This window comes from Polyodon spathula, chromosome 9 (assembly GCF_017654505.1).
Source record: "Polyodon spathula isolate WHYD16114869_AA chromosome 9, ASM1765450v1, whole genome shotgun sequence".
NCBI classification, from domain to species: domain Eukaryota; kingdom Metazoa; phylum Chordata; class Actinopteri; order Acipenseriformes; family Polyodontidae; genus Polyodon; species Polyodon spathula.
In genome coordinates this window covers 27264808-27291883 of record NC_054542.1, presented here as the reverse complement: position 1 = coordinate 27291883, position 27076 = coordinate 27264808, and the positions used below count along the sequence as shown (strand labels likewise).

Genomic DNA, 27076 nt, shown 5'->3' with positions numbered 1-27076 from the left:
AGCAAAGAAAAACAAAGCCCAGACAGAACCTATAATTCTTGTAGCTTCCATTCTGGTGTGGCACTGCTTTTATATATCAATGGAATGGAATGTGTTGCTTTTAACTTTATTTAGATGGCTGAGTAATTTTCATTTTATTATATTTTTTCCCGGATTCTTATTTTGGAATCTGCCTTGCATTCATTCAAACCCAAGGGAAGAATGATGCGATGAATCAAACTGTTCCAAATTCCGCTGTGTTGCCAAGGAAACACAGAGCTTGATCTAAGGAAAGTAGTTCTCAGAATTCAGCTGTTTAATTTAGCTTTGAAGGTACTTTCCTTTCCATATATTTGTATGTGCTATATCAACAGAATACATTGATGTTCTGTGGTTATTTCACTCGTGAGGTTGGCTATAATCCTCTGTCTCTAAATCTGAAGCTACTATGTTTTTATTTATTTTTAAATGCCAGATGTCTTCAATGGAAACCTTTGGGAGTAATGCTTATTTTTTGCTTAACTCAAGATTATCAGGTACCTTCTCATTTTCTTGAAATTTGTGCAAGCTGTCATTCCAACTATAGAATATGACTACACAAGACACTTCACCATGTAAACCTGGCTGACTCCACAGACAACCCTGCAACACTTTCTGTCTCGGACATTGAAATGGGTGGGATTTTCAAGGCTGGTGCTCCTGACAGGGTCAGAGCAGCTTGCTGGATTTGACATTCTCTGCTTTGTTGGGAATCTTTGAGAAACACTGCATGGTGTTTGATTTCAGATGCAATACTACAGTTCTACACAGCTGTTTGTGCATTACTATTTCTGCCTTCAGAAACAATAATAACACATTGCCGTCTGGGGATCACCTTCTTTGGTGCTTTAAAGTAGAGTACACTTCCTTCTCTGTGTACCTACTCCCATACACCAATATATATACACAAATATAGTACTTACATTTAATGAACTTTAGGAATACACAGACCTAATCAGAACTGGAAAAGGAACCACAACCTAAAAATAACTCCTAACAATGCTTTTTCTTTTTTTTTCAAATCTGCCTTGTTAAAGATTTACTAAGTAATAACTTTTTAACCTCTTTTCTGTAATCATGTGGTCATTTATAGGTAAACAAAAGCCCATGAGCACATGCATGTGTAGCAATTATCTAAACAGTTCAGGACTACAGTTTGTTTGAATTTGGAAACATTTACCCAGGAGAACCACAGTTTATTTGCAGTTCAGTGTTTAGGGCACGTCGTTTGATACAGATTATTAAGCTCCGCCAGTGCACCTGTATCTTTTGTCAAATAAGGGATGTTTTGATTTACCACGAAAGCTGTAATGAAAGAGAAAACCTAGAAGCAAAAACAAGGATCCTATTCAACTCTTTAAAAAGGAAAAGCTGTTCAAGGAGCGTTAGGTCTCTGTATGCCAAGCTTCCCCTCAAACTACAAAGCAGTTTTTGATCCAAAGTCACAGGTAACTGAAGTTGCACTTGCAGGATTACATTGAAAAACACCTGATCTGCCAGTCTTCCAGTGTATTGGGCACTTTTAACATCTTCATGTGTTTTTTTTTGTTTTTTTTTTTTTAATTCCGGGTCTAGTTTAGTGATATACACATTGGTGGCCCTAAGTACAGCTGCCCTTTCTCTCTGCTTATCCTGATGGGGATTCTCTGCCCAGCTGTGTTCTATTGACCTTTGATTAAATATAATAAAAAATATCATGAAAAAAGTGTGATGGAGCTGGTGTACACATTGTAGGATGTCATCATTAAGATTGGCTGCGGTCCTCTGCATTTACCGCTGTCATATATTGGTTACGGTAAAAGTCAATCTTAAATTTTAATCGGTAAATGTCAGTAAGGTGGTAAATGTCTGAAATTATGAATAATTAGATTGCTCTTCAGGCATTTAATGGTTAATCTTATAATCTTTACCGGTGTATCATCAAAGAATGTATTTATTCCTACATATAAATTGTCAATTAACAAAATAATCATTAATCAGCTTACAGTAATGCACAATTGAGCAATTTAAACTAGTTCAGCATGGTACTGAACAACAGTGTAATCCAGTGAACAGATCTACAGTCAGTCTCTGTTAACTCGACACCCCACGGGGATGCCATTTAGTGTTGACTTATCCAAGGTTTCGAGCCATGGCATTAACATGCATATAAGTAACAGAACTCACACGTTTACAGTATTACATTATTTACACGTTTATTTTTAGTTAAATGTCCTTATGAAAAAATTGCAGTGAATGAATCAATTACAGTATACAGTACTGTACACACTCGGTACAACTCATATAGTTTGATAGTTTAATAAAATAACTTCAGCATTATTTTTACAAAAACAATCCAACCACAAACTGGACAAACTGTTGACTGTACTTTTCGGTAAAGGCTTGTCCTGTCTAATTTGACGGCTTAAATAGCAAAAGTTAACAAATGTACAGTATGCATAATTAACTTGGTGAACAAAAACAATAATAAACAACTTACAGTTTCACACAGAAATCAAACATTGTCGATTGTTTTGCATGCAAAAACATGCATCATGTGTCAGAGGTCAGTCACGTGAAACGGCAGTGTCGAGTTATGCACTAGTTTTTTTAATGGTTTTTATCACATCCGTAGCAGTGATAAGTGTCAAGCTACAAGCAAAGCGTGTCTGTCGAATTACACAAAGATGTTGAGTTATCCACCAGTTAAGTTAACCGAGGTTGACTGTATTTACTTACTTATTGCAGCATGGTAAACTCTTGTGGCCTTACAATTCGCAAAAGTGAGACATTCGATCATTAGTCAAAAGCACTTGGTTATTCTTGATTTACCGGTAAATGTCCAAAGTAAAACATTATCATGTTTATTTCAGACATTTACTGTTTCGCTTGGTAATTTCCCAATATTATGACTTTTATAGTCCCATGTATGGCCACATCAAGGCAGGTAAAAAGATGAATTGCTTTAGTTATATTACAGGCATTACAGGATGTTTAGAGTTCTAACTTGACAAGTATTGACACTCCTATCTTTCTCAATTGAAAATGCTCCAATTCATGTGATAACATTCACACTTAAGAAAAGTTGATGCATATCTACTGTATATGAAATCTGCATATTCTATATGTATATGGATGTAACCTTAATTGAAAAAAAATCAAATAAGGGTATTTTTAACATTTAAACTTCTATGGTTTTCATCATAATTTTCGAATTCAGGTGTTTTACACAATAATTCTAGCACAATTGAGAAGACTATCATATATGTAGTACATTGATCACCAGAGTCACCATAGTGATGATAATATCAATATGACCTGGGTGGCAATACTTTTCGGCACCACTGTATACTGCACTCTGAAATATAAAAACAAAGTTGACTCTTCAAGTAAACAACTTAATGAAGTTAAAAGCACCAACTGAGCTGTCTTTGTTGTTGTATTTTTGTTCCTAATTTTAATACCTGACAGTCCTTTTTTTCAATAGTTGTTTTTAATTTAAGCTTTCATTCATTAAAAAAAAAAAAAAATGTGAATGTGGTGAATGTGTGAAATCTTGTTTGTAATAAATATACGTTGAGAGGGTGTGACGGGAACACTTACGGGTAATTTTAAAGTCCATGTTTTGTTATTCCATTTCATAGCTCTGTTTTTATTAATTTGTGACTATGAGATGTTGTATTTAAATGAAACAATTGGTGAGCACAGGGTTTAGAGGAGGAGTGTGCTGTGTGAATGTAAACAACATTCTCAGATATATTGCAGTGTCTCAGCTTGAGAGGCAGCACAAAGGCAGAGGGTGCAGTGATAGGGTTGCATCTTTGCGTTCCCTTTTTTTCACAAAAAAAAATGGTGAAGGGTAATGACACTGACTACAGCAGGAATGTGTTCCATAAACAACAATTTAAGCCTTTCTTGAGTTAATGGTGCCTGAAACTAACCACTAACTCTCAATCAGTCCTTCCAGACACTCACTGCCAGCAGCTACCGCACTGGAGTGTGGAATGGGGGTTCTTGCCAACAACAGAACTAGGCTGAATGGGTCATTAGAAGGTATAAAGTACCTGAGGTGATATTAAAAACATTGGCACTGTGCAAATTCTATGACGGCTGCTTTCTCAAAACCTGTGATACAGTCCTTCAGCTTTGAATGTGTTAAAGTACATCACAATAAAAGTTCCCTCGCCACCCATTTGTTTTGCTGTATTTTTTTATTATTTTGATGGAAACAGGTTTTAATAAGCACATCTGTGTTGAAAAGATCAAACAGTGAGGTATTTCGAACCTTCAACTGAAAAGGCTGTGATGTTTAGAACCAGAGTGGGTCGTCCAACTTACAATATTGTAGTTGGAAAGCACGAGATATCAATGTGACCCAGTAGGGAATGTTAAAATCTTACAGAAGTAGGAATCGGTAGTATTAATCCAGTTGAGACCATGGCAGTCCAGGAAGCACCCTTTGTGAATTTGACTGTTTTGCTGACTGGTACTGTGTACTCTTTTACAAATGCCAAGAGCAGGTTTACAGTACAAAAGTGCTTAATGTAGCAACTTGCAATGGGCCTATTTACATAGAATTCTTTTTAATTGTAAAAAATATGTGATAGCCTGTAAGTGTAGGCTGTCTGTCTGAACTGACTGATTATTTATTACAATTTATTCACAGTTAAAGAATCTTGCAATCCATTCTGTTAATCTTACAGAGATTGAATAATAAATGTAAAAAACATCTGCATGGTAGAGAGGGGCACCAGAGTATCAATTTCGTTATTATGTATACTGTTTACTTGACAGCTGTGAAAACTACTCTATCAAAACATTCTGATATGTTTTATGGAAACTGTTTACAGCAGCTTCCACTGAACAAAGCTACCAGTTATCTTGTGTAGTCCTGCTAATTTCACCTCAATAATCCAGTTTCTAATTTTACTTTCCTGGCCCCACATCTCCCAGCAGTCAGGGACACAGACGGTAAACAGTGATAAAGACAGGGAGCAGTCAAGGAAGCACAAGCTTTAGCAAATAGTCCCGCAGAGCATATTTCGTTCAGACACTTTAATATTGGCCCCAGACCACAAGAGTCCTGTGGTATCTTTTCCAATAAAATAGTGAAACCAAGTTCGAATAGTAATGTGTCTATTTTTTTTGTTGCCCTTTAAAATAGTGGCCACACATTCCTATGAATACCAAGGTGTGGTGGGGGGGGGGCGTGGTAGGGTAACAGGGCTGGGAGTCCTGTGCAGGAGAAGGGGGCAGGGCAGAGCCCTGCTCCTATAAAGTGTATTTGTTTTGTTTTATTGTTATTGTTATGATTTATTATATATATTTAAATGACAGTGAAAGCCGTGCATTTATTATATATTTTAAAACGTATTGACAGCGTAGCTGAATGTTTTTTTTTTTTTTTTTTTTTGTGTTGCAGCGTGGATGAGAAGCCCCATCCACTAATAAAAAACTTGTGCAGCGCAGAAGGTGGCCATCTCCCGAATGAATTAGCTGCGTAATTGTTGCTAACCTGTACATAAACCCACAGCTCTCTGCACTCCGGGTGAGTGTTCAAGAGGCGGAACGAGAGCGAGAGAGGAGAGAGAAATTTAAAATAATAAAAAGTCAGTAAAGGCAACTGCCCAGCCTGACCTTAGGTCTATTTTGTGTTCGTGATTTGTTTTATTTATCTTTTTCTTTTGTGCTCTGTGAGTAAGTGTTTTTTTGTTTGAATATTTTATTTATTTTTGTATTTAAATAAACAACGCCACATGCGTCTTTTGCAACTGCAGTTACTTTGCTGTTCTACCGGCCTAACATCACCACTCGCCAGCCTGTCACAGAGATCTATTCTGTCAACATGAAGTGGGGTGTGATGCCAGCTACTACATCACAAATGTGTATGCAAACTATGCTGGCTAATTCACAGGTGGCAGCGGCATTTCAGCGAGATGAAAGTCTGAGAGGTTGGTTAATAGGGGGCAAGGAATATCCACTGAAGCGGTGACTACTGACATCTCTGCTCAGTCCCACCACCACTGCCGAACAGAGGTATAACCATACCTTAAAATGTGCTTGTACTGTAATTGAGCATGCGTTTGGAATCCTGAAAATACGATTCCGATGTTTGAATGTCTCTGGCAGAATGTACAGTACACTCCTCAGAAGGTTAGCAATATCATCCTGGCTTGTTGTGTTTTACATAACGGTTTGAGGGAAGCAGATACTGACTTGAAGCCCCAGTGGTGGAGATTGCAGATGCTGCAAGTGCCAGACAGGTCAGACAAAGCCTTATAGATTATTTTTCTATTTATTTTATTTCATAGCCTTGCTTGAGGGGCTTGGTAATCCTCCTCACTTGGGCTGCTGGCCTTTTTTTTTTTTTTTTTTGGTCTCCTTTAATTTTTTTTTTTTGGTTTCAAAATGCCTTCCATTCGCTATCGCAGATGCACAGGTGCTCTTAAAGGGAATGTTAAATCCTTATTGGTTGTAACCCGTTGGAGTAAAACCAATGAGTAAGTGGTTGTATATATAAAAAAAAAAAGTATATAAGAAGAATGCATTGTTAATGTTTCTGTGTCGATGAATGTAAGGTTTGTGTGGGAGGGTAAAACGAATGTGGTTCATTAGTATTGGTCATCACCTGTTAAAGTTGACAGAGAATGGAAAAAGATAGCTGTGAACCACATGTGAAGACACATATCAAAGTGTATGATTTATATGGAGGTAAAACAATGTGAAAAGGAAATGGCTTGACTGAGAGAACCATATCATATAGCTGTGTGTCAACTGTGTGCTGCTCTATAGTGAATCTCAAAAAACACCTGATCACCAGGGAAGCCATGTCAGGTCATGTGCACTAATACATTTCTCATAAAGTGAAAATATAACCCTGCAAATATGTAGTTACTGCTTTTTATGCTTTGACAGTGCCATAGAGAGATATTTCTTCTTGTAATTTACTCAACCACGTGTGTCCTAGAAAATCATGCGATGCAGTTGTGTATAAAATATGAAGCTGATATCCCAAAGCATTTGGTGTTTATTATTTGGCAACAGGAACATTTTCATTACACTGAAAATATGAAGTGTGTATCTAAAACGGTTCATGAAGGAGATCAAGAAGAAGCAATTTCTTGCCATCTGTCCATACAGGCCAGCTTTGTGTAGGGACTTGTTTATTGTTGATGTGTGAACACTGCCATCTTAAACACAGAACTTTGCAGATCTCTCAAGGTCATTGTTGGCTTCAGAGTAACATCCTGAATCAGTTTCCTGCTTGCCCGGCCGTTCAGTTTGGAAGTGCGACCTGATCTGGGTAGTGTCTGGGTGGTATGATGCATCTTCCACTTCTTAGTGATGGACTTCACTGTGCTGAGATGGATAATCAGCACCTTTTGAAATTTTCTTGTACCCTTCTCCTGCTCTGTGCCTCTCTACCACTTTATCCCTCACTTGTTTTGAAAGCTCCTTGGTCTTCATGGTTGCTTTGTTGGATTACTGTGCGAGTTGCAGCTTGAACGTCTTTATATACCTGAGGGAAATTATCTACAAGTTAAACCACTTTGAGTACACACAGGCTGAAACCATTTCACTAATTTTGTGTCAAATCATTTGCACCTGAGCTGAATTAGGGCTTCAGTAGCAAAGTGGTTGAATACTTATGCAACTTAGATTAATCTCTTTTTCTCTGTAAATCTTTCTTATTTATATGCATTTTTTTTACTTTATCAATGTGGAGTAGTTTGTGTAGGTTCTACATGTAAAGTCCAATTTGAAAGAGTCGTGGCGTACGCTCAGATGCCAACACAATGTGAAAACTTTGCAGAGGGGTGAATACTTCTGCAAACCACTGCAAATACACTTGAAAAAGGGTACTTAAAATTTGCAATCTATGCAGTTTGGTCACATTGTGGCCCACAGTCCCACAGAGGCCTTGCTCTGTGGCCCTCTGTTCTGTAAACTTTGGGCAACCCTACTGTAGTGTATAAGATAATACTACTATTTCTCTACAATGTATTTCACATTGTATTTTGTTTTCATATTAAACAATAAAACATAATCTTTTCTATCTATTGAAATTAAATGACTCATAGTTATTTTGCAGTTTTTTTCTATAAAAATAAACCCGCAACAGAGAAGTCAGTTACACAACTTCTCCCATGCTGTGTACTTATCCAAAGTCCAAAATACTTGCATTCTTCTGAAGACTTGACAATATTGTATGAGTGATGGGATTGCTTGCTTTCTTAGTTAACCATTCCCCAATGCCCCGCCTCTCCCCCCTCACCCTCCCCCTCCTAGTTAAAATAGCTGGAGCAGGCGTTATCAGTTCCCAGCTTGACTCTTGTTTATCAGTAAAAGCCAAGGGGTCATGTAGGAATAGGACCCTGTTATTAGAAGGCCACACTTGATATATGGTACCACAACCAAACCATCTTAAGCTGATACAAATTTTCATTGTCCGACCATAGAGTTTTAAAAGATGGTTGTGCTTTACTGAGTGTCTTCAACTAGTCCATGAAACCCTAATATTTGAAGTCATTATGGTTTTGTTGTTTTTAGGAAGTCAGATACATTTTTATTGAGTTTGCGCATATAAAGAACAATGTAATCGTGATTACATTAAGAACACCTGACAGCCATTTTGTTCTCTGCAGCATCCCATACTCGAGAATACCATTGAGACACCATTATAATTTCAGTTTATATATACTGAGGGCAACACAGTGAGTTAGGAACTAATGTTGCGACTGAAGGCAGAGGTGTGTTTACATGCTGCGAGTGTTGGTATAACCCATAGATTGACAATGTCAATGTAATGCTATATCTATTATATACTGCTTTATTATTAGTATATTATTAGTCACCAGTGAAAAAGGTGATGAATGCAATTAGGTGGCTGAGGTAGGCAGTTGATTGTGATGCAACTGTTTTTTGGGGTTTTTTGTATTTAGTCTTTGCCAATTATTTTTGTTATTTTCTCCCAATTTGAAATGCACAATTATTATTTAGACTCAGCTCAATGCTATCACCCTGTGCTGACTCGGGAGGGCAAAGACGAACACACGCTGTCCTCCAAAGCGTGTGCCTCTTTACACTCTGCAGATTCACCATCTAGCCACCCAGGAGCTACAGCTCCCGGGCAGCTAACAGGCAAGCCCGCAGGCGCCGGGCCAGACTACAGAGGTCGCTGGTGCGCAGTGAGCCAAAGACACCCTTGCCGACCTAGGCCCTCCCCCCACCCCGGCGACTCTCAGCCAATTGAGCACCGCCTCCTGCGAACTGGTGACGTCCAGACTATAGGACGCATCCTGGACTCACGCAGAGCGCCTTTACTGGATGCGCCACTTGGGAGCCCGTGACGTAACTGTTTTGAATCGACTTAGTAGTTAAATGGAATTCCAAAGGGTTTAAAGCAGGTTGACATTAACTGTACCAATATTGAGGATAAAGCATGGCAAAAACTCAATATGTTGCGGTTGATGTCATGAATTAGATTTCTCTTTGATATGCTGTGGAATACAACAGTTGAAGCATGCACTCTTATTGCCTGCAAAATCCTGAGCAGTCTATATTACCTAATACCCTTCAACCAATGCCTCAAATGCACTGCCATTGCCCCTTATAAAAGAAACATTACATGTTATTGCTATGGCATTGCCAATTATAGATCATTTGAAGATTAAATCCCTTGACAAATACAGAAACCCGGTAATCTTCTTAGAACTGCATATGTAGTCCTGTATGGAACCAGCAACTATTTACAACTGGGAATAGTTATGGTGTCATTATGGTAGGCAATTAATAGAGTACTAAAATGAGAGGTGTAAATGTTTTAATATTTTAACACTCCATTTATCATTGTTTACTCAAACGATTCCGTATGTTAAATGCTAAATAAGCACAGCAAAAACATTTAGCATTTACTGTTTAATTGTACCAATGTAAAATTAAACGGCTATGCTGGAAACCCTGTGTTTAATTCCACTGTAAATAGTTAGTCAGAGCAAATGAACAAGAAAAAGAAAAAGAGTTAAGCTTTGCTACAGTACTGGAAACAAACTATACTATAACGACTTGCATGACTGCAAAATATATCTGTTTTCTATCTAGAAAACATTAAAGTCCATGTTTACTGTGTAAATATTTAGAGATTGTGATACAAAAGGGGAAAATCAAGAAGCAGAAGGCAGAGTCAGGAATGTTTGAGAAGAAGCTCTCCTCCTGCTCAATTTATGATTCTTCATAATGAAATGTATTTGGTCATTATACAGCTAAAAAAAAAAAAACTATATTTAAAAACTATATGTATTAACCGCATGTATTAGGGACACATGCCTTTAATAAATAATAATAGGAGTTTCTCCTTGGTTATACCAGAGTCCTGTCCTATGGAAAAGTATTGTAACTTTCACTAAACAATTCAGCTTTTCACCAATACAGATATATTTAGGATTTAATAGGGTTACACACAATGAAATTTACACCTCTTTCTTGTGAGGGTGTATTTCATGATATTGGATGCATATTCCATTGATCTGAAATTATCCACAAGCTGCATTCATCCAAAATAGGGTTGCCTTAGAGCAAGTTACCACAGGCATTAATCATGCAGCCAACCACTAAAGTTTAATCACTTGCTTCTATTGGCTACACCATGTTTTCCTCTTTTTTAAGAGAGAGAGAGAAAAAAGAATCATCGGTTCTGAGACACAGTGTATTTGAACTTCGTGTTTGTGTGTAGGCTGATGCATCCTGGCAAACTTTCCTGACCCTGAAGGTCAACAGAATTCAACAAAGCACGTCTCCCAGCAAATAAAGAGGACATGAGCCATGACTAGAGCTGCTTCTCACTGGTTGACAACAGACATTGAGTGACGGATATGGGGACTGCTGCAGTGAAGTCCTGCGCTGGGTTTCTACTCTTTGTCTTGCTTTATCAGAGCTCACTAGCAGTGGAAAGGCATTACTACATAGCGGCTGTTTTAACTGAATGGAACTATACAACCAGTGAAGATCAGAGGTAAAAAATAACTTTATTCAGCTATCTGCTCTTCGGGAGGACTGGAGGGCCAATTCACAAAAAAAAAGGCAGGATGGTTGATAATAGTGTTGGGGAGTAACACTTTATATTTAGCTCCTTACTGTAATATGCTAACATTTTTTCAGTAACCTGTAACTAAACAGTTCCTTTTTCAGACAGGTAAGCGAATATGGTATCTTCCTAGAAAATGGTATCAGAGGGAATAAGTGGATCTTCAAAGAATGTTTTGACCTGACAAAACCGAAAAAAATAATCTCTATAAAACTGTAAACTGTGCCTTAAAAGCAACTATTTGTAACAGCATTTGTAACTAGTTACACTACTGTTAAAGTAACTTGTAACTGTAACAGGTTACTTTTTAAAAATGACTTCTCCAAAACTGGTTGTTAATGACATTCAATGTGATTGGGACTTACAGTACAACACTGTATTGTATAGTGGGGTCCCAATAGATATTGGGAACCGATGCAGTGAGAGTGGCATCAATTTATTTTTTCTCCAGGGTAAACTTTGTATTTTTATTCTAGAACTTCAAAGCTCTAAAAAAAAATAAAAAAAAAATAAAAAACATGAATGTCACAATCCACATGAAAAAGAAATATATCTGTATAAACTAACGGGCCCTCTTCACAAAGGTTAGTCTCATAAGCTAGTTAACTCTTTCAGCACCAAGTTACAGAAAGACTAATGTGGGATAACGTAATAAATAGTTTAATTGTCTTCTTTTTTCGTCATTTGAGCCGAGATCTTTTTGATCATTTACAATATATTTCTTCCTTACACATTTTATTGTAACACATTCCATTTATGTATTTCTGTGTATTTATTTATTTTTTTAGGTCTAACTCTACTTACAAGAAGGTAGTTTTCAGAGAATACAACGCTGGGTTTAAACAGGCTAAGGATAGTCTACCATGGGCGGGTAAGATTTAACACAGAACTCTTTATGACACAAAATGGCTGCTGTATTACATATATGCATATTGATTCTGTGACAGCTACTGTATGACAGTTACTAAAGGGTGCTTATTACTCTCGCTAACCCAAACCAGTTGGGAATAGACTAGGTTCAAATGAATTACTTCTTTGCTCGTAACTTACATAAAAACCCTTTGAATAAAAAGTATAGAAATAGCTGTAAATGTTTTGTGTATATTAAATTATTGATAATAATTGATTCAGTAGCTGGTTTTTCTGGTTCACACTGTATTTCATTCATACTACTGTTACAATGGATATATATATATATTGGCATATATATTGTTTCTGATGTCATTGTACACATGTTTGCAGGACTGCTCGGGCCAACACTGCGTGCAGAAGTCGGGGATGTTATGAAGGTCACCTTCAAGAACATGGCTGATCAACACTATAGCATTCAACCGAATGGCATTGCTTATGGGAAACAGTCTGAGGGTATGGTTATTGGGCACATTTTTATCTTATGACTTTATTGGGCATTAATGTGTTATTTTTGGTTTGTACAGTAGTTATAAGTATTACTATTTAAGCACTTGTGGATATTTGGCATTTAATAAAGTCACATGAATATTTTAACTGCGTAAGCCTGACAAGAAGTAATTTCTGTAATGAGGCCAGTAAATAAATAAGTGTGTATACTGGTAATGTCTTTTCAACAGAGCCGATGAGCTTAGTAAATACGTGTTATATTCAAGAAATTTACAAATGCCCTCTTTAAGGGTGAAGAAAATACAGGTTATTGAATTGTGACCAGCCTGTAGAGCTGGGAGTAGAGCTGGTGTAGAGCTGGGAGTAGAGCTGGGAGTAGAGCTGGTGTAGAGCTGGGAGTAGAGCTGGGTGTAGAGCTGGGTATAGAGTGGGAGTAGCAGGCTTTATTCTTGTGATAGCACTGCTTGGGTTTGTTTCTTGATTTGTTTGTCAATTGATTTGTTTGTTTAACCTTTTATTTTTGTTTAATAAAAGTATGCATCCGGGCATAAAACTACAGCCCTCTTTTTCTGAGTCTCTCTCCTGCTGGTAACCATGCTTGCCAGTGATGCTATCCTTTGACCCTTTCACAGTCACACTACAGTTTTTCATAAATACACACACACACACATATGTATGTATGTATATATATATATATATATATATATATATATATATATATATATATATATATATATAAATAACTGATACAGTACACAGTTTATAAAGTAATTTTATTGTTTCATAAGTAACCAACAGTGTGTATTTGTTGCATTTCAATGTGACTCTCTCTCTCTACTGTGTGTGTACACATGATAAGAAGAACAAATATTCATGTTTGGCTGGTTTTAGTTACATTTTAACAGAGAAAATGCAGTTCCTATTGAAACAGACATAATTTTACTACAATTCCAGATATATCTTCTTTAGCCTCTAGAATTGTTCTTCTTATTTATTGTTTAAGTTTATTTGAATTTTTCTTAAAAAGGCTTTTCCTAAAGAAGCCCATTGGGTTCCATTGTTTACGTTTTCAACATGCATTCATGTGACTAACTTGGGAAGTTGGATTTGATTGGTGTTACGGTATTGTGTTTTTAATTATTGCCTTTCTGGTTAGGGACCTTGTACTTTGACAACACCTCCCAGTTTGAGAAGAAGGATGACTCAGTCCATCCTGGAGCAGAACACGAGTATATCTGGGAGATAACCGAAGACATTGGGCCAACACTGGCTGATCCATCCTGTCTCACCTACACATACTATTCTCACGTAAACGTAGTGAAGGACTTCAATTCGGGATTAATTGGAGCATTGCTCATTTGCAAGAAAGGTAATTGTGCATGCTCAGATCATAGGATCTGAACAGCACTGTCATTTCAATCCTTAAAGCCTACTTGGTATTTTACATTCATTTAAACTACGTTGCTTCAGATGTTAGTTTCTAGAGAATTGCTACACAAATAGTTATTCTTTTAATTTAACAAGACTTTATAGCCAATTGCAATCTACAGAAGGTAAGGAGTGTATGATAAAAGTTTGGTGAATAATCAAGGCAGTTATCAGGTTCACCATGTAGGCAGACAAACATATGCACAAGATCCATCTCAAAGACAAAACAGCAATATAGACAACCCTGTGAAACAGACAAAATGCCAGTGAGTCATAAAGCCTGGTCCAGTGCTTCAGAGAATTCCAGATTCCCAGAAACACCGGCACATAGCACAAAATAAATAGCAAACAAGCTGGAAAACACATTGATTTGTTTCGATGTAATGCTTCTTCTTCTGGTTTTCTACTTCTTCTTCAGGAAGCCTGGATGACGATGGCAAACAGAAGCTTTTCAACCAGGAGTTTGTGCTGCTCTTTGGTATTTTTGATGAAAATAAAAGCTGGTACAAAGTAGAGGGGAGTGAACCTCAAGCACAGCCCCTCTACTCAATCAACGGTTATGTCAACGGATCACTGCCAGGTATGGCTAATATGTGTAGGAAGATTCACATTACTGGAATTAGGGAATTCTAACAACAAATCACAAAATACATGCATTAAATGAGGAAAATTTAGGCATACCAACAGTAAGAAGCTGGTTAATCTCTCAATACAGCCTGAACCTCAGTAGTCATGCAATATGCCATCTATAAACACTTACACATGTATTGGAAATGTCGAGGATTCATCTGTATTATAAATCTAAGGGGGGCCAGCTGGATTCAGATGGGATGCAATGTTGAGAATGGATCAGTTTTCAGCACAGGTGTTACATGGAATACAGAAATGTGGTTTACAGGAAAAATTATATGGATTTGAACACAGCAGTGTGCCTTAGTACATTTTCTTTTTCTAGAAGAGAAATAAACATAATCCACATAATCCATATACAGGCACCTCCAAAATTATTGGCACGCTTGATAAAGATAAGCAAAAAAAGCTATATAAAATAAACAACACAGGTAATGAGCTATACTGTAATTTTCCAACATGTGGAATATATATTGTACTTTATTAATGATTCAAGGGAATCAACCAAAATTACACATTTGTCAAATTATAAATTTATTTCCCAAAAAATTGTGTCACAATTATTGACACCTTTGTTTTCGATACTTTGTGCACCCTCCCCTTGCAAGGATAATGGCACTGAGCCTTTTTCTATAATTTCTTATGAGATTGGAGAACACATTGGAAGGGATCTTAGACCATTCCTCCATATAGAATCCTTCCAGATCCTTGATATCCTTCTGTCTGTACTTATGGACTGCCCTCTTCAATTGGTTTGGAGATTTGGGATTCAAGTCCGAAGACTGAGATGGCCATTGCAAAATGTTGATTTTGTGGTCAATTAACCATTTCTTTGTGGATTTTGATGTGTGCTTGGGGTCATTGTCTTGCTGGAAGATCCACTTGCGACCAAGTTTCAGCCTCCTGGCAGAGGCAACAAGGTTTTTGGCTAAAATGTCCTGGTCCTTGGTAGAGTTCATGATGACATTGACCTTAACAAGGGCCCAGGACCAGTAGAAGCAAAACAGCTCCATAACATCAAAGATCCACCATCATATTTTACAGTAGGTATGAGGTTCTTTTCTGCATACACATCCTTCTTTCGACACCAAAACCACCACTGGTATGCATGGCCAAAGAGCTCTATTTTCATCTCATCTGGCCATAGCACCCAGTTCCAATCCCAGTGCCAATGCAGTTTATCAAACTCCAGGTGTTTACATTTGTTGGTTGCTCTCAAGAAAGACTTTTTTACTGGCAACCCTTCCAAATAGACTATTGGCATGGTGGCGTCTAATTGTAGATTTGGAGACTTGGTGACCCCAAGATGCAACCAAGTTCTATAATTCTCCAACGGTGACCCTTAGATTCTTTTTTGCCTCCCGAACCATCTTCTTCACTGTGCGTGGGGGCGAGATGCACTTGCAACCTCTACCAGGCAGATTTACCACTGTTCCACTGGTTTTGAACTTCTTAATTATTGCCCTAATAGTGGTAAGTGGCATATTTCAGTTTTTCGCTATTTTTTTGTACCCATTGCCTGATTTATGAAGGTCAACAACCATTTGTCTCTTTTCATTTGTGGGTTCTTTGCCTTTCCCCATGGTGATGGATGACAAATGGATTTTACATGTGTGTTACCTCGTTTTTATACCACAGTAAAACAGGAAGCCATGTAAGCCCACAATACAGTTCCTTAAGACTGAGATGTACTTTAAAAAGTAGAATGTTAATGCAGATTTAATTTTGTTTGATTTTACCTATAAGAATCTTTAGGGGTACCAATAATTTTGACACCTATCTTTTTGAATTACTTGTTAAAAATAAACATTTTCTCTGAGCAATTGTATTAGTATAAAAGAATATAGTTTGCCCATATTTGTTGGCATAAATTATAGCTCATTACCTGTACCAATAACAATTTTGGAGGTACCTGTGTGTGTGTGTGTGTGTGTGTGTGTGTGTGTGTGTTTGTGTGTGTGTGTGTGTGTGTGTGTGTATATATATATATATATATATATATATATATATATATATATATATATATATATATACACACACACACACACATACACACACACACACACACACGCACATACACGCACACACGCACACACACACAAACATGTTTCAGACCAACCAGCCCCTCATCAGCATGTGTGCTTTGTTCTGGAATGTGCTCCCTCACTCTCTCTCCTGTGATCTTTCACAGAACTCAACATCTGTGCATATGACCCAGTGAGCTGGCACTTGATTGGGATGAGCTCTGAGCCTGAGCTCTTCTCCATTCACTTCAATGGGCAGGTCTTGGAACACTCCGGCCACAAGGTGTCTTCTGTCAGTCTCATTACAGCTTCCAGCACCACTGCCAACATGACAGCAAATCACCTAGGAACCTGGCTGATGTCGTCCCAGCTCCCCAGGCACTTAGAAGGTAAAAGATTGAGTTCAAGAACTATTTTTTTTTTTTTTATTTTTTTTTTTTAAATACAACAAATACAAGTCTCGCGTAACTGTTGTGGATTTATATTGGAGAGTAAAAGACACCCATGCCTGGCTGTTAAGATTATTAATATCCTCTTGGAACCTGTGTACATTATTATTGTTTTCCATTATTATTATACTTACTGTTTGCAAAAATGCATACACCTGTTCATTTTTACATATGACAGTTAGTTAATAGAAGAGTTTCTCTTTGGTGCACTGTTACTGTGTGTCCAGAAAAAATAACATTCCACAAATGGAATAAACAGATTCAATTGCTGACAGATACCAGCAATGTCTTCTATAAACAGATTTCATGAGTTATTTAAAGACAGGTAGTTTAACAGTTATTTAAGTTGTTCGATCGGTAACTGGCTTCTTTATTAAAATTCTAGAAACCTCAGAGTTTTCTGGAACAGAAAACAAGTATGCAGAAGATAAATAACTGCAATATTGCATTTGCATACCAAGTAATGAATCTCTGTAATGAATCTTGAAAATGGTTCATTCAAAAGTATTTGCAGTCAAACCTGCTCATAACTAATCCTTCAAAGAAGTACCAAACTGTTGTCATTATAGACTAGGGTCCTTACAGGTGATTCAAAATGGGAAAGTGTATTTTAATGTCTAAACTACAAAACTATATGGCTTTCTGTGAACAGGCTGGCTGTAGGGTGACGTCAGGCCAGAAAGGAGTACACAAAGACTGGCAATACTGGCAGGTGAAACTGAGACGCTGCGGCGCTCAGTGCATTTATTAAGTGAAACAAATAAAAGATTTAAACAAAAAAAAACAGCACACGGCACTTGAGGCCACAATAAATAGACAAACAAAACAGACAGTAGATGAACAGACAAAAACACATGGTGTGTCAAAGCAACTGTTACATTTACTTTTTCTTTCCTTCTCCCTCCACACCCATTCTCCACTCACCAAATGTTATGTATTTTGGGTCTGGAAATAAGTGAGCCCAGACAAGGAGAACTGTACAAAATCAAACATTATTTATTCAGGCAGTTACACACAGAACACTCAACACAGAACCCCAAGAACCCCCTTTTATACACTCCTAACATGCAGCCCTACCACGTGCTTAGATGCACTCAGGAAACACGTGACCTTGCACGTGCTGATATACTCTGTAATAATTTCTCACGTGCTGTGCACGTGAACAACGCTCTGCATCTGCAGAGTAATATATAACAGCGAACACACAACCCTGAGTGAGTAAAATGTGCATCTATATATACTGTTGTGCAGGGATTCAATAACAAATTAATTATTCACTTGAATCCCAGCATGTGAACTAATTTGTGCCCCCGTGCTCACATATTATGAAATACTTTAAATGCATGTGAAGTGCAATCCCCGTGCCTAAATAGAACTATATATTTTAAATCACTTGTGCTACACAGTGGTACTGGAACAATTTTTAAAGTTTGGGTGCTGAAAGCCATTGAACAAAACTGTAACTCCTGTATGTGATGGAAGCCATGCAAAGCCAGTGGTGCTGCAGCACCCCCAAGCACCCCTAGTTCCAGTGGCCTTGGCTACACAGATCCATTTATATCCCGTGCACCAATACCTATACACCAACATTAACACACCACACACAACACATAACACAAAATCCACACATGGGCGGGGCACACTGCCACACATCCTTACCAAAATTCTGGAGAAGTTTCATAAATACCAAATGTTATTTTATATGCATTGTGTGTGTCATGTCTCTTATTGTATGTGTCATCTTGTGAAGCAGATCGAGAGGCTTTGTCTGGTCCAACTGTAAGAAATTATGCCTTCTTAATACAAGACACCCTCCAGATCATGCATTCATTTTATCATAAATCACAAAAACAGATCTTGTACCCAAGAACTATTAAACATAAAAAAGCGTTGTTTTTTAAATTGTGCCCTACTATATGTTGTGCCCTATGCTGTTCCCTATGCTCGATGGACAGGATGACATCTGTGCTCAGGGTAAGTTGTACTGGAATTGTGGCAAATGCTTAGCAGTGATTGGTTGATTGCTCATACATAATTTAAATTAAAACACAATTTTACAGAAATAGCACTTGAGTTAAATCTTTGTGAATAGGGCTTATCTGGAATAAATCGATATTTCATTGAATCAATAATAATACAGTATGTAGAGATAAAGGCAAAATGTGTTATTGTGTAGGTTAAGTATAGGTACAACTTAGATAACAAATGTTTCAAATAATATAAATATCATCCAATTTCCCTCCATGTGGAATTAGCTGGCATGCATGGATACATGAAAGTTCAAGTTTGTGAAGGAATAGAAGCGGTAAAGCGGAAAATTACTATTAAAGAAAGAAAAATGAGCCAAGTGTGGACTTACTGGATTGCAGCGGAAGAACGAACCTGGGACTATACTCCAGTAATGCCAACATACATTGACAGGTAAACAGTTTGTATATATTTCCAGTTCATTTATTGAAATGCTCCACAATACAGTTTAAGAACATAGTTCCTCCAAGTAGCAGATTGCCCAGCTGGATTAAAGGTATCTTGTTTTGTATGATAATTCAGATTTCAGATTATCAAGGCTATTTCCTCTGAAATGTCATTAGTATGATATTTACTCACATTTATAACACAGTCATTAAAGTTACCAAACCAGACATAAACAACTCACACATCTGATGCTGGGGCTTATGAGTCATCTCTTACTTGTTTTAGAATTGTAAATAAGTGTTTTTTCCATTCACATTAAAAATAAAATTCTAATGACGATTTGGATGAAATAGCTTAGTCCAGTGTCTATTCGCATGATTTTTGTGTTTCCTGTTTATTTGTAAACACTGTGAGTTTCTTTGGTCAGCTTTATAAATTGAATTTATATAAATCTTAAAGAGAATTACTTGGAAAACCTTCCAAATTGAAACATTGTCGACTTTATGGTGCGTATTCGTTATGGCACAGCTGATTTTGGAATGAATGAATGATATACACTGTATGATGTATTCAATTCAAACAACTTTTAAATCTAAGATTTGCTGTCAAACTGGCTCGGAACAATCCCCCAGGAAAGGGACTATTAAATCATGGTCTTCATGGAGTCAATCTACATATATATATATATACAGTGGCTCTCAAAAGTATTCATCCCTCTTGGACTTTTCCACATGTTATTGTGTGACAACATAGAATCAAAATGGATTTAATTAGGAGTTTTTGACACTGATCAACACAAAAAAAGTCCATAATGTCAAAGTGAAAAATAAAATCTACAAATTGTTTGAAATTAACTACAAATACAAAACAGAAAATAATTGATTGCATAAGTATTCACACCCTTGAGTCAATATTTGGTAGAGGCACCTTTGGCAGCAATTACAGCCATGAGTCTATTTGGATAAGGTGAACAGCAATTTTCAACTCTTCATTTTTCATTCATTTTGCCCTTTATCTTCACAAGCTTTCCAGGCCCTGACACAGAGAAGCATCCCCATAGCATGATGCTGCCACCACCATGCTTCACAGTAGGGATGGTGTTCTCACGATGATGTGCAGTGTTAGGCTTGCGCCAAACATAGCACTTAGCATTGAGGCCAAAAAGCTCTATTTTAGTCTCATCAGACCATAGAATCTTTTTCCACTTGGTCTCACAGTTTCCTACATGCCTTCTGGCAAACTCTAGCCGAGATCTGATGTGAGTTTTTTTCAACAATGGCTTTCTTTTTGCAACTCTCCCATAAAGGCCAGTTTTGTGAAGCACCAGGGCTATTGTTGTCATATGCACAGTGTCTCCCAGCTCAGCCGTGGAAGACTGTAACTCCTTTAGTTGCCATAGGCCTCTTGGTGGCCTCCCTGACTAGTGCCCTTCTTGTCCGGATACTCAGTTTTTGAGGATGGCCTGTTCTTGACAGATTCACAGTGCCATATTCTCTCCATTTCTTAATAATGGACTTTACTGTGCTCCAGGGGATATTCAATGCCTTGGAAATGTTCTTATATCCTACCCCTGATTGGTACTTTTGAAGAACCTTATTCTGGATTTGCTTTGAATGTTCCTTCGTCTTCATGATGTAGTTTTTGTTAGGAAATGTACTAACCAACTGTGGGATCTCCCAGAGACAGGTACATTTAACCTGAAATGATGTGAAACACTTTAATTGCACACAGATGAACTCCATTCAACTAATTATGTGACTTCTAAGACAATTGGTTGCGCCATAGCTTATTTAGGTGTGTCATAGCAAAGGGGGTGAATACTTATGCAATCAATCATTTTCTGTTTTATATTTGTAATTAATTTTGAACAATTTGTAGATTTTATTTTTCACTTTGACATTATAGACTTTTTTTGTTGGTTTATCAGTCTCAAAAACTCTTAATTAAATCCATTTTGATTTCATGTTGTAACACAATAAAATGTGGAAAAGTCCAAGGGGGGTGAATACTTCTGAAAAAAAAAAAAAAATATATATATATATATATATATATATATATATATATATATATATATATAGAGAGAGAGAGAGAGAGAGAGAGAGAGAGAGAGAGAGAGAGAGAGAGAGAGAGAGAAAACTTTTTTTTTTTCCCCCAGAGAATATAAAGACACATATTTAGAGAACGGGCCACATCGCATTGGGAGAAAGTATAAAAAGGTGGTTTACGTCCATTATGCTGATGGAAACTTCACTACAAAGGTGGAAGGGAGAAAACGTGAAACTGGAATATTAGGGCCTGTTATCAGGGCTCAAATTAGAGACGTAGTAAAGGTAAGCTGGCTGGTGCAAGAGGCTTTTCGCTAAAATATTTCTCTCAATTTTCTCTTTCAGATCATAATCACAATTTGCAATATCAATAGACATCATCTTCTGGAATTAATTACCAACCCCTTTAAAAAATATTTAAGTGGATTTGAATTTAAAACCTCTGTTGCTAGAACTTTATTAATCTTCAATAGCAAGCAATGCATCTCACAACTATGGTAATGCAATGGTTCTGTACCAAGGGGCAATGCTAGCACAAGGGCAGCTACAATCTTATTAGCCATTGCTAAAATGCTACCACAATGACAGCTTTTTCTACCAATGGCAGCACACTACCATGAACCAATACACTTTGGTAATCACACTGACATTGTAGTATAATGAAACAACCTCCTAATTTATGATCAGTTCTCCAAGAGTGGTGCCTCCTGTGTGACGGTCACAGTGTGACTTTATTCCATTCTCTGCCCTTTATGTCGTTTAGGTCGTTTTCAGGAACATGGCTACGAGACCGTACAGTATTTATCCACAGGGCCTTTCAATCAGCAAGAATGAAGAAGGAGCAAACTACCCAAAAGATGGCAGAGGTCTGATCTTTTGTTTAGTTTTATTTAAATAAAGCAGGGGCTATTTTTACTGCTGTTATTAAATTGGTTGTTTTCTGTGGTGCTTGTAGCTTATTTCAGCTAGTTTATTGCACAATAACCAACAGAGTCAAGAATGGTAGGAGTAATTCATTACCTGTGATATAGTTGAGGTTCTTTTAGGTAACACATTTTAAATAGACATTGTTGTTCTCACTTGGGCAGTTAATCAGGAACATGAGGTGAAACCAGGGGAGACCCACACATATACTTGGATGATCACAGATGAGGATGAACCAACTGCAAATGACCCCCGGTGCTTGACCAGAGTATATCACAGTGCTGTTGACATGACAAGAGACATTGCCTCTGGGCTCATCGGACCGCTTCTGATCTGCAAGAGCCAGTCCTTGAGCATAAGAAATGTGCAGGTATAAAACAAGCATGACATTCATCCCCGGCCTCAGCAAAAAATACTGAATTGTAGATATCATATTAACATCTACAAGGTATACACATGTAACAATATAATACAGACAGACAGATACTTCTATATACCTTCAATGCAGATACTCTTATGAAGAATCCTTCTTCACTCTAGAGTATTAAAACTGTACCAATTACATTGACAAAGCCATGTAAAGATACATGACAGATTATCAGCATTTTAAAACAAAATAATGCTTTATAAAAGCATCAAGGAAAGTTACACCAAACCTTGTTTAAAAAACACGAGTAAGTCATAGAGCATATGGAAAGTAATTTGTGTTCCAAGTCATATAGAGTAATTCTAACTTCCATTCTAACTCTAACACATTTTCTTTGAACTCTCAGTGCAATTCAAGCATCCACACAACTTTTAGGAATGCCACTCGCTTTCTTTTGAGATTACAGGGTTTCTATCACACTATCAGAAAGAAATGCTCAGAGACAACCATTGAAAATTGGAGATGAAGACGCTGAATTATAACAAGTTAGCAAGCATGGATTTCAGAAATGTTATTTTAGATTGAAAACATCTATGGTGTGCATTTATAATTAATCTTAAAGAACCCCAATGAAACTTCAGACCTGTTTGAAATTTCCACACTAAAACCAGAGAAACATTAATCGATGAACAAAACACAGCAAAGAAAATTGCGTTTGATATGAAACGTTTGAAGAAATCCAACTGTGTTTTCAAAGAAGTTATTTCTGATACATTATTAAAGGTTGCATATCTGTATTCTCACATGTTATGATATGTTTAAATGACTCAGAATCTATCTGCAGTTAAAAGCGGATAAAGAGCAGCAAGCAGTACTGGCAGTATTTGATGAAAACAAAAGTTGGTACTTGGAAGATAATATTAAAACCTACTGCACAGAGCCCTCAAAGGTAAACAGGGAAGACCCAGGATTCTACAAGTCCAATGTTATGCACAGTGAGTATTTATTTGCTTATTGCATTTACATAGCACTTTTCATACAAAAGTATCTCAAAGCACTGTACTGTACACAGTAGAAAAAAAGAATAAACCGCAATACATTTGTATAGCAAGTCACACATACAACTGTCATAATCAGACCATTTAAATAACATATTTAAATAACAGTATACACATAACACAAAAGCAGCAATTTTAAAGTTACATTAAAACCCACTAAGATAAGAAAGCCATTTTATAAAAGTGAGTTTTTAGTCTTGACTTGACAATTGTAACGGTCCCAGTTTCCCTGACAAATGAAGGCTGAGCATTCCATAATTTAGGAGCTCTACAAGAAAAAGCCCTCCCTCCCGTGTTGCTTTTGTTGACCCTAGGAATAACCACCAGCCCTGCATCCTGTGATCTCAGAGTGCAGTTTGGAAGATACAGGGTCAGTAACTCCTGCAAATATCTAGGTGCAGGAGTAATATGTTCACTTTTCCTTGTTTTAGTCAGAATTCTAGCGGTGGTATTCTGAACAAGCTACAAGCGGGATACCACATGTTTTGGGACACCAGAAAAAAGTGCATTACAATAAATAATTCTAGATGAAACAAAGACATGCATTAATCTCTCGGCATCAGATACAGAAATAATGGGTCTAAGTTTGGCTATTTTTCTCAAATGGTAAAAAGGATACCTTAGTAACTTCCATAATATGAGTCTCAAATGAGAGATCAGAATCAAAGATGACATCCAAACTCTTAATTTTTAGTTTAAGTTTTGATGAGAGACTGCAAGGGTCAAGCTCGTGTAATCCCACATTTCCTTTTAGTAGTTCTGTGAGCCCACTAGCATAATCTCTGTTTTATCTGAATTCAACATTATTAAATTCTGCGACATACAATGCTTAATGTCTGTAAGGCAAGTAGCTAATAACACCCAGGCAAAATAATTTCCTGGCTTTAGGGACAAATGTAGCTGGGAATCATCAGCATAGCAATGGAAGTTCACTTTGTGTCTCCGTATGTCACCTAACGGTAGCATATAAAGTATAATGAAAAACAACAAGGACCTAGAATGAAGCCCGTGGAACACCACACCAATAGACAATAGACAAACCTCTCCAATAGACAATAGACAAACTGAAACCTATCAGAAAGATAAGATTTGAACCAGGATAGGACAAGGGCATACAGTCCTACTGTTAAAGATGATTCAGTAGGATGGAATGGTCTATAGTATCAAAGGCAGCACTTAGATATAGAAGAAATAAAACTGATGGAAAGCTTTTTCTAAGTAGGTTGGAGATTGGCCTGTAGTTTTTGAGGACTTTATGATCCACATTGTGTTTCTTAAGCATAGGCTTTACCTCAGCTACCTTAAAAGATGAGGAAACTATCCTGGAGGAAAGTGAACTATTTATCATTTTAAATGTGAGTATTAATAACACCAAGAACATCTTGTAATAGTTTTATAGGAATAAGATCAAGAAAGCATGTAGTAGTTGAACTAGCTCTGTCAATTCCTGTATCGAACTTGTGGTATAGTAACAAGATCCGTTAATGCTTTGAAACTGAGTCGATGAGGTCGTTAATTAATGCATTTCTCGTTAAAAAGCTTAATTGTCACAGGTCACCTACATTACTTCCTGTCTTAACAACTAGGGGAACTCATTAATCAAAATGCATTTTAACGAGATCAAGAAAAATGATTAGAAGCATACTTTGCTGTTACTAGCGTACAGGGAGGCTGCTCTCCCACCAGTGAGCAGCAGCCAAATGGAAAAAAAAAATAACGGGAATATCTATGTTGTGTATAATCTGTAAACTAAATTTAAAATTGTGCATTTTGTCATGGAGAATGTACATTTATTTAGAACACTTCACATATAAAATGCTGGTTTACGATTATCTGGCATGTGGGTAAAAATCGGACGGCACGGATTTAAAAAATGTATAAATTAATAAAAATTAAATCCCACTAGTCATTTGCCCTCTTTTGGGGGAAAATATTTTGCCACAGCTTATTATATACAACTCTTTTAATGTGCAATTTGCAATCTTTTCAATTTATTTTGCAATTTATTTTCTTATGTTGACATCTACTTTTGTCTGTAGTACGTACGATTGTAGGCAATAAATAAATACGTTTGAAGTGCCATTTGTGTTTGTAGTTGTTAGTTATTATAAACCTAGGCATTTTAATCCAATCAAGAGTATGTGATTGAGCAGCGGTAACAGGAATTTAACGAAGGTTACTGAAGTACACTCCTGTGTGTTTACTCAGCAGCTAGCATGGATGTCAGGATACTTTAACCTGAATTTGACATGCCTCTTTAGATTCCCTCCCCTCCCCAGTTCCTAGTTTAAATACCTTGCTAGGTAATGTCCGATATTATCAGCTAGCCTGTGTGCCCCTGACCTAATTAGGTGCAGTCCATCTTTCCTATAATATCTGTTTCTTTTCCAAAAACAATCCCAGTTGTTTATAAATCCCAGCCCTTCTTGCACACACCAACCAGCCAGTCAAGTATTTAAGGCCTTAATTCTACTGAATACTTCATCCCCACCACCACCAACAGACCTGAGAGAACAATTCTGCATCCTACCTGTTTCAGATGTCTTTCAGAATCTCATATTATGCTTGCTTAATCTAAGTATGCTTGGTTCATGTCCTAAACTGCACAGTATTAAAGTCTTTTCACCTGTTGTAGTTTTCAAAGTTTGGAAGTACCTTCCAGCCTGAATAACAATCAAGATGCATAAAGCCACACCTCTTTTAAAAGTTTACCACAGTAAATTTGCATTGTTTTCATTTACCATAGTTTACCATAGGTTGCAATATGTTTTTTTATTTTAGTGGCTTTACCATACCTCGTTGTTTTCTTATAATGTCTATGTATGTTTTACCATGCTTTCACTGTTCTCTGCCATGTTTCTTAGCCATGTTTTTACAACTGAATAGATCCTATTTTTTTCTTTATTTTTGCTCTATGGCTGCTAATTCACAAGCAAAGAAAAGTACTCCGGTCACTGTGAAGTACAAAACAGCAGTGGCTCAATGGAAATTGAAGGAGAAGAACTTTAACAATATAATGTGTTTGCAGGCTCAATACATTCTTAGAACAGTTATATTTGAGAATATACACTATAGTATTGTATAAAGAGAACACCATTATGCCTCAATTGTTAATAAACAGTATTTTGTTTATTTTATCTAAATATAAAGCTATTTCTGTTTTTAATCTCACTTAACAAGATCATACTGATGGGGAAGTACTGTACAGATCTCTTTGTATTAGTTTGTTTTATTATTTATTTTAAATAGCTGGATAATCATACAGAGCACGCATAATAGGATAATAACCAGGTAAAT

General features: G+C 36.9%; 2 protein-coding genes across 2 annotated transcripts in view; both read left to right on the top strand.

Annotated features, from left to right (window-relative positions):
- The window catches only part of LOC121320587 (ubiquitin-like-conjugating enzyme ATG3), a 15466-nt gene extending 13282 nt beyond the window's left edge, over positions 1-2184 (top strand). Inside the window, exon 12 of the mRNA XM_041259045.1 lies at positions 516-2184. Coding sequence (XP_041114979.1) covers positions 516-597 — 82 coding nt within the window. The 3' untranslated portion in view covers positions 598-2184. The remainder of the gene's footprint in view (positions 1-515) is intronic.
- An 8566-nt stretch (positions 2185-10750) lies between these two features.
- The window catches only part of f5 (coagulation factor V), a 29515-nt gene continuing 13189 nt past the window's right edge, over positions 10751-27076 (top strand). The window contains exons 1-11 of the mRNA XM_041259040.1: positions 10751-11008; positions 11869-11951; positions 12323-12445; positions 13596-13808; positions 14286-14447; positions 16689-16910; positions 19226-19391; positions 21541-21715; positions 22194-22296; positions 22519-22724; positions 23566-23716. Of these exons, the coding sequence (XP_041114974.1) occupies positions 10869-11008; positions 11869-11951; positions 12323-12445; positions 13596-13808; positions 14286-14447; positions 16689-16910; positions 19226-19391; positions 21541-21715; positions 22194-22296; positions 22519-22724; positions 23566-23716 (1744 nt within the window). The 5' untranslated portion in view covers positions 10751-10868. The remainder of the gene's footprint in view (positions 11009-11868; positions 11952-12322; positions 12446-13595; positions 13809-14285; positions 14448-16688; positions 16911-19225; positions 19392-21540; positions 21716-22193; positions 22297-22518; positions 22725-23565; positions 23717-27076) is intronic.